This window comes from Lepidochelys olivacea, assembly GCF_965140295.1.
Source record: "Lepidochelys olivacea isolate rLepOli2 genome assembly, chromosome: 1".
In the NCBI taxonomy this organism is placed as follows: Eukaryota; Metazoa; Chordata; order Testudines; family Cheloniidae; genus Lepidochelys; species Lepidochelys olivacea.
Genome location: NC_140411.1, coordinates 298,071,479 through 298,079,974, shown reverse-complemented (window position 1 = coordinate 298,079,974; position 8,496 = coordinate 298,071,479). Strand labels below are relative to the sequence as shown.

Here is an 8,496-nt window from a genome sequence, read left to right as displayed (position 1 = left end):
GCCCAACACCAGGATGTATTATGAAATGATCTAAGACTTGCAAACCCTTTATCTTTAAAAAAATTCAAGTCCAATTAGTACAGGGATCCTCAAACTGCGGGTTGTGACCCCTCAGGGGGTCGTAAGGTTATTACACGGGGGGGTCACCAGCTGTCAGCCTCCACCCCTAATACTGCTTCTCCTCAGAATTTATAATAGTGTTAAACATAAAAAATGTGTTTTTAATTTATAAGGAAGGTCACACTCAGGCATGCTGTGTGAAAGGGGTCAGCAATGCAAAAGTTTGAGAACCACTGCATTATTAGGAATGTACTTTGCCCACTGGACCATCGGTTGCATTTAAGCACATTTTAATTATTTAAGCTCATCCAGAACTTAACTCACATGTCTCATACTTGATTTTCTTACCTACTTATTACAAAATGTGTATTTTTGCTATTTCTATTGAACAGATTAGGTCTAGTTAAAGCAAATTTAGACTCTCCTTGGCTTATTTTAGTAACTAATTTAGAAAAACAATAAAAGGAGTAAAGTGAAAGCTATTAAGGCTCTGCCAGCAGTTTTTTTTTTAAACAAGTTGGATTTGTAAATGTTCATGCTATTTAATTTCAAAACATTCAAGGAAAAAAGCTGCCTTCGTAATGTATTTATTATATTGCAGTAGAAATGGCAAATGCATTGGAAAACCATTTGTAATCAATTTGTTTTCTCTCAAGAACTGATTCAGTATCATGAAGCCTTTTTACTAAGCATAAACAATTTTGCATCAGAGTATACAGGTACTATAGTTTAACAGCATGATTTAGAAACATTTTAGTATAGTGATTTTAGAGCAGCTCCACAATTGATTGAATGCATTAACTTATGCAAATTTGTAGTGTTTTACTTGATCATACAGTACTTAACAGTTTAAGGATCGTATAAAAGTATGAATAATTCTAGTGCTTTCAATGTCAGATTTCTTTAAATGACAGTTCCACAAAACCAGAAGTTAATTTCAAGCAGCAACTCCTCTATGTGAAAAATAATCTAGCTATTCCTGAATATTTGCATCAGGTATACTAGTTTCATTCATCTTCTCTATTTAAAAAACCTTCAGAGACAGACATTACATACAATAAAATGTTTTCCTTCATGATGGCTGAAAGGAAAAAAAATAGGTCTTTATTTGGAATGCTGCTACAGAATCTACTCCTGCAAATCTTTACTCAGATGAGTACTCATTAGCTTCAGTGGGCTACTCGTGTGAGTAAATGTTTGCAAATCTAGCCCCATAGTGACAGTTAAGCCAATAGTAAGAACTGACTGAAGATTACATAGAATCAATATTCAATACAGAGATCAGGAGTTTATAATAAAGTGTGTAGCTATTAAATAATTAAAAATAAAGCAGTACTAGTTTTGTAATCCTTTTCTAGTTTTGAACTGATTAACAACTCTTCCACAATATATGGACAATATAAACTCTAAAATGGCAGAGCCAGATAAGTGCTATGGAAAAACAAGGCTTATTTCTAGCATATATCAGTGTGGAATGATTTCAGTTCATTACTAAAAATTGGAATTTTTCATCTCTATTGTAATGTATTACCACGAGTGCAAGTAATAGATTTTAATCAGTAGGTGTTTCAGAGTCTGCAGGACCCCTAATTAGTCTTCGGATTCCCCTTTTTCCTGCAGGACCTTTTGGCTTAGCAAAATTTTGTTTGTGTGCATGATGTTTTGGATGAACCTCTTCATAAAGGAAGTCAGGAGTTAACTCATCACCATTATCTATTTCAATCTGCCAAGGGAGGATAAGAGACAGTTAAACGTATTTCATGATTTTGATTAACAACCTGTGAAAGAGTTTATAGTTACTGAAGCACTAAAACTATATTCAAACAAACATAAGCAAGAAAGTTCAGAGTTCAAGGTGAAACGTTGACCCTTAATTCATTTGTGACCAGTGCCCTCTACAAAACTGAACAAATCCTCATTTGTTTTTGAGTTTGTCAGACCCTTACTGGTATGCAGTTTTTGTGATTTAGCTTTCCAATTCATTTTTCAGGAGTATAACAGAAATGTGCAACGTATCTCTCAAGTTGGAAGAAACTCCTTCAAACCTCATGTTCTATCACAACCTTTCAACTTTTAGTAGAAAAACAATCAATCATTTTACTTATTAAAAGTGTTTTAAAAATAATATTTGTAAAGGCAACCAATATACATGTTGCTTTCCCTGCAGAGAGAATAAAATGGACCTGAATGATCTGCAACCTAATGAGCAGCCTAATGCAGCCCAGCCCAGTGTAACTATTCAGACAAGGAAGAAACTATAACAAATTAAAATCTTTATCTATAAAAGTATCAAAACACAACCCTGCCTGGAAGAAAACTATTGTTCTCAAGCCAAAATCCACTGGTTTTATTGTATGAACTTAGATCTCTGAAAATGCTTTGACCCTGTACCACTGAGCATTTAGAATTTCCTGGCACCCCAGTTACGGCCAGTAATAGATCCATCAGCAACTACTTTGCAGCAAGAGGTCAAACAAATCCTCAGGAATACTCTTCCTAGTGATTTCAAAGGTCATGTCAGGCCATTATTTAATTTTAAAGAAAGGAAAAGCATATTGACCTCCATCTAAGAAATATGTATATATAAAGTTATTTTTGACATAGCTTCAATAGATGAACATTAGACAATGAAAGAGAATCTCTGGTTGATATTAATCCTGCCATGTGTTTAATACTGAAATGTTATCCACAGAAACAAAATTAAAAAGCTCTCCCTCATTTGTAGTATCTGTAGTTTAAGAACGTGGTCTGATGTACTGCAGTCCTTGAAGAGCCCCACCAAATATTATCAGTTCTTGAGTACAGAAGCAATTTTTTCTTTATGGTAATATAGGACTGGAATTCTTTATAAGAAAAGGCATGCACTTAATTAGTGCAAACTAGGATTTGTAAATAAGGTGCTTAAAGATAGCAATTAAAGTTACAGGGTCACTGCCTAAAATTAATTGTTTTTGAAAGTGTAATCTTTTTATCATGAAAGTGCAACTTACAAATGTAGAATTTTTTTTTTTAAAACATAACTGCACTCAAAAACAAAACAATGTAAATCTTTAGAGCCTACAAATCGAAGCATGAAGGAGCATATGAATGTTTACCATATCTGGCACATAAATATCTTGCAACACCAGCTATAACAGTGCCATGCAAACACCTATTTCACTTTCAGGTGACATTGTAAATAAGAAGTGGGCAGCATTATCTGCTATAAAAGTAAACAAACTTGTTTGTCTTAGTGACTGGCAGAACTAGTAGTAGAACTGAGTGGACTTTTATGAGGTGAATTGAAAAATACATTTTCTTATGTTTATTTTTTACAGTGCAAATAGTTGTAATAAAATAAAGTGAGCACTGTAGACTTTGTATTCTGTGTTGTAATTGAAATCAATATATTTGAAAATTTAGAAAAACATCGGAAAATATTTATAATAAATTTAAATTGGTATTTTATTATGGTTTAACAGGGCAATTGAAATGATGATTAATCGCAACTATTTTTTTAAATCTAGTTAATTTGTTTTGCGTTAGTCATATGTATTAACTGCAATTGACAGCCCTAAAAAATTTGCTTGACCTCATAAACCATTGTTATCCAATGCATACAGGCTACACTCACATATTAATAGAATCATAGACTATCAGGATTGGAAGGGACCTCAGGAGGTCATCTAGTTCAACCCCCTGCTCAAAGCAGGACCAATCCCCAATTTTTGCCCCAGATCCCTAAAGGGCCCCCTCAAGGATTGAGCTCACAACCCTGGGTTTAGCAGGCCAATGCTCAAACCACTGAGCTATCCCTCTAGGTATTATGCACATGGTATATTATATTAATATTAAGTGTGTGGTAATCATAAATTGTATTATGCCTTCTCTTGCTCACTTAAGTATCCCACAATACCTTGTAAAAGTACAAGTCAACATTTTGCATAAGCAAATGGGAAAACTGTCAAAGGTAAGATATGTAAATATTCTACCCTGGTAGAGGTAGGGGAATGCCTTCATGACCCAACTAGTTTGGAATTCGGTGTTCGAAAACAAGAGACAAGAGGGGTATACCATGGTACCAGTAAAATAAAGTACCATAAAATAAAGTAATTGGGGAAATTTTAGTCTGAGGGGTGATGTATACAGTGCATCTTACTTGTAAACAGGTCTAATTTAAACAGAGGTAGTTTTGGGGGCGTATTCTGGGATCACACATTCTGCGTAATGTTAACTGGACACACAGCGAAAAGGACTGGTGATGTATTAAACTCTTTCTTTCTTGTACCATACTGTTTTCTCTATAGACAATAAATTGGCTCAGCTTGGTTATTTGGTCTCAAATGTTTTTAATATTGACAAGCAAGTGTAGTCAAAATTAATTGGCTATACATTAACCAACACAATTCAGCTATACAGAAGGTAAAACTCAAGATAAAGGAAATTAATGTTCTTCCCGCACTGCACAGATATGGGACCTCTAATATGCTTACCTTTCTCATTATCTGCATCCACAGTTGTCTTTCTACAATTTCTAACAGAGGGCTCTTGCAACTAGAGTATAGCATCCGTTCTCGAATACTGCACGTATACCCAGGCATAGAGTAGATAAATACTGCAGAATGAAAACGGTGTAAGAACTATTACCTTAAAATCATGACTTGTGACAGACATTTAAACAAAATATTCTACAAAGTCTGAAGGGGAAGAAACAACACCACTATACATCTTTAGTTACAATGTAAACTTATAAGTGACCAATGAATGGAAAGATATTGGCCAATATTTTCAAGTGAACAATGGTTTTGGGTGCCCAACTGGAGACACTCTAAAAAGTGCTTGATTTTCAGAGTGTGTGCAGCACTTTTGAAAAATCAGGGCTTTTTAAAGCAGTTTCAAAGTCTGACACCCAAAGGACATTGAAAATCAGTGGCCATTTTTGAAAGCCTTAACCACTGAAACTATGCACCAAATTTTATCATTTATATACCATCTTCCCCATCTCAAGATTACTTCTAAGTTATATGAAATGAACAAATGAAATTTCACATATAGGAATTCTCATACCTATGGATTCCAAGTAATCTCCTTCATGGGAATGCTTATAAAGGAAAAAATGATAGCGTGCAGAATCCTTTGGAATCCTGTTTGGCAAATCCTTAAGTTCAGTATGGAGTGTGCTGGCCAAAACAATAGTTTCATTTTTTATATCAATTTGCTGTTAAACAAACACAAGTTAGAGCAGATACAGAGAGCAGCATAATCAGAGAAGCTGATATGAGAAAACAGATAATTTAGAATCCTATTCTGAATTAAACATTGCAGTACATGTTCATACATGTACAATTTAAACAACTACTGCATAATTGTATTCTGTAAAATAATTAAATGCAATATTTTGTACTTGCCAGTTGCACATAGTTAAGCTGTTTATTTTTCAGTTTTTCCAAAGCCTGAATAGCTTCCTTAGCCAAAGGGAATGCTACTCCTTGCAGTGTCTGATGCTTGGTATCTACACCAACTTCCACTTGGACCTGGAATTAATATAAATCAGTTTAATTATAATCTAAAATCTTCAAAGTATTCACACAGATTTTAGTCTCAGAGTAAGTAGTATTTCATTCTGCATTCAGTAAGTGACAGAGATTTTTAAAAATGACTAAAATGGCATCGCCTTACTCAACAGTTCTGTTCCTTTTTATGTTTATAGAATCACATCTACTTACTTTTCTAAAAAAACAATTTTGTTTTTTTATATCAGTCTCCCATAACTCTAAAAACCTCTCTGCAGTGCTGAAGTATCAACAGAATAATTAGTTAAGTTGCAATTTCAGAATCTTTAATTCTGATGATTATGTATAAACCAGAAAGAAGAAAGCTTTCATATTCCGGTGGAATCCTAGTGCTGGCTGGCAGTTAGAAAAAACATCTCTTTTCTTGTAAACTTAGCAGATTTGATATGGAACTCATCAAAAGCCTACAAATATGGAAACCAATTATGTCACTTCGAGTCACTTTTCAGAGAACTATTGTCCACATATGCAATGTTCCAGAAATGAACTCTGTGCTCTGTATTTTATTTTCCAAATCGAACTGATCAGAATTTACCTTGGCAGCCTATTTATATATAGGCTATATCTTCCAAAGCCACACAAGCATTTTCCTGTGGCTGATTTATGTTCATCATCATCACTGAAGTACAACATTAAAAAGGCTAGACTTGGATCTAAATGAACGCAATGTTAATATTAAAATCAAAAACTGAAGTTAATGCAACATTGAAGTTTAAAAATCTAAAATCATACAAAACAGGAAATGAAAAGATAAGGTATTTGGAGCAATGCTAAATCACACTGCACATACTTGTGTTACAGTATACATTTTAATCCCAGTTAGTAACTGAAAATATGACATTCTTTCTGCTTCGGCTTGGCAAGCCAGTCAATTGACCAGTCAAGTAATGTCAGTTGACTGCAGCCAAACTGTCAAATATTCCAGCAAGAATGTTCTGATGTAGGCAGCAGCCTCTTGTTAGAGCAAGCCTACTTAGAAGTCTTGACCACTCACATGATTACTCACTACCTGCTAATTTCACCTATTGGGGGAAAAAGGAGAACTAACTGAAAGCAGAGCATCATGATTGGTAGGAATCTTCTAGAACAGGGGTAGGCAACCTATGGCACGCATGCCGAAGGTGGCATGCAAGCTGATTTTCAGTGGCACTCACACTGCCCGGGTTCCGGCTGCCGGCCCGGGGTTCTGGCCGCAGCCGGGACCTGGGTCCTGGCCACTGGTCTGGGGGCCTTTGCTGCTGGCCTGGGGTCCTGGCCCTCAGCCTGGGGCTCTGCAGCTACCCCCACCTGTGGCCCACTGGCCCCCGCCCTGGGGCAGTGAGGGGTGCAGACGGGGCAAGGGGGGCACAGCTCAGCACCCTCACCTTAAAAATTGTTCCAGTGCCACTGTACTGGGATATTTTTAAGTCCTGATTTTCTGCTTACATCGCTTTCATGTCACGTGGAACAGCACACTGCGTTTGACGTTGAGATTAGAATGTACATGCAAGAACTGAAATCAGAATTTTCTGACAGATTTCAAGATTTCCAGCGATTTGGCCCATTCTTTCTTTTCTAATTAAACCTGGAAAGTTCAACGAAAGCGAATTGGATTTGTCTGTATTTCAGTGGATGGACGTTGAAGATTTCGAAATGCAGCTCATTCAGTTAAAAAAACTCAGAATTGTGGGTATCAAAGTTTGGAGATCTGCAGAGTGCCGTTGAAGCTACCGAGTGAGATCATAGGGCTTTTATTCTGACCTGCTGGACGTCCCTGCCAGTGAAATTTAACTGTTTGAAGAAAATTGCGTTTGCAATGCTTTTAGCATTTAGATCCACATACCTGTGTGAACAGGTATTTTCACACATGAAATCTGTCCTTTGTCCCTCTCGGAGCCGGTTAACAACTGATCACTCAGAAGCCTGTGTGCAGCTTAAAGAATCCAAATACATTCTAGACATTGGAAAACTCAGTAAGGGCAAGGATCACACTAAACTGATAAGATCTTCATTTTAATTTAATTTTAAATGAAGCTTCTTAAACATTTTAAAAACCTTATTTACTTTACATACAACAATAGCTTAGTTATATATTATAGACTTATAGAAAGATACCTTCTAAAAACATTAAAATGTATTACTGGCAAGCGAAACCTTAAATTAGACTGAATAAATGAAGACTCGGCACACCACTTCTGAAAGGTTGCCGATGCCTGTTCTAGAACAAGTACGTATGTATAGCTTTATTTGTCAGGCCATCATTGTACACGTTGGTTTACAAACCACATTAAACAAGTTAAAAGACACAGTTCCCTGCCTTGAAGAGCTTATAATCTAAACTGACTAGACAAACACACAGAAATCAATGCAGAAGGGAGCGGGAAAGGGAATGGAGGCTTACCTGTCATTAAACCTCCTCCCCCAACACAAAAAGAAAAAAGATGGACAACCACTAAACTGCTTAAAGAGTTGGACTGCTGCCTACTTAGCAAATATAAAAGGAAAAAAGTCATTTTAAATGCACTTATGCTATGTGTTTTATTTATTTATTCCTTTGTTTTGTAATTCAGTCTTGTGTTATTCAGTCTTGAATCATGTTCACATTTAAACGCTAACCTAACATTACTAAAAAAGGTGATATGATTATACTTTCATTTATCATTTCTTTTCATTGGGTTTCATGTTTTTCTGAGCTAACATAACTCAATTAGGTCTTTTTTTTTTGTAATTAGGCACAAGTATCTATCTAAGGCTAGGCCTACTGGAGATCACCAAGTTTTATTCTTTTTTGTTACTCTGCTAATAAGTTAGTAGTTGAAAATATTGGGTCATTTGAGACATTATTTAACCAGTCAATTGGCCAATTATATTTTGGACTGGTCAAATGCCCAACCTGAGTTTGTGT

At 35.7% G+C, this 8,496-nt stretch overlaps 1 protein-coding gene across 1 annotated transcript in view; it reads right to left on the bottom strand.

Moving 5' to 3' along the window:
• Window positions 1-637: 637 nt before the first annotated feature.
• Window positions 638-8,496, bottom strand: part of TWF1 (twinfilin actin binding protein 1) — a 32,587-nt gene continuing 24,728 nt past the window's right edge. Inside the window, exons 6-9 of the mRNA XM_084628495.1 lie at window positions 5,448-5,573; window positions 5,107-5,257; window positions 4,533-4,654; window positions 638-1,783 (exon numbers count right to left, since the gene is read on the bottom strand). Of these exons, the coding sequence (XP_084484621.1) occupies window positions 1,613-1,783; window positions 4,533-4,654; window positions 5,107-5,257; window positions 5,448-5,573 (570 nt within the window). The 3' untranslated portion in view covers window positions 638-1,612. The remainder of the gene's footprint in view (window positions 1,784-4,532; window positions 4,655-5,106; window positions 5,258-5,447; window positions 5,574-8,496) is intronic.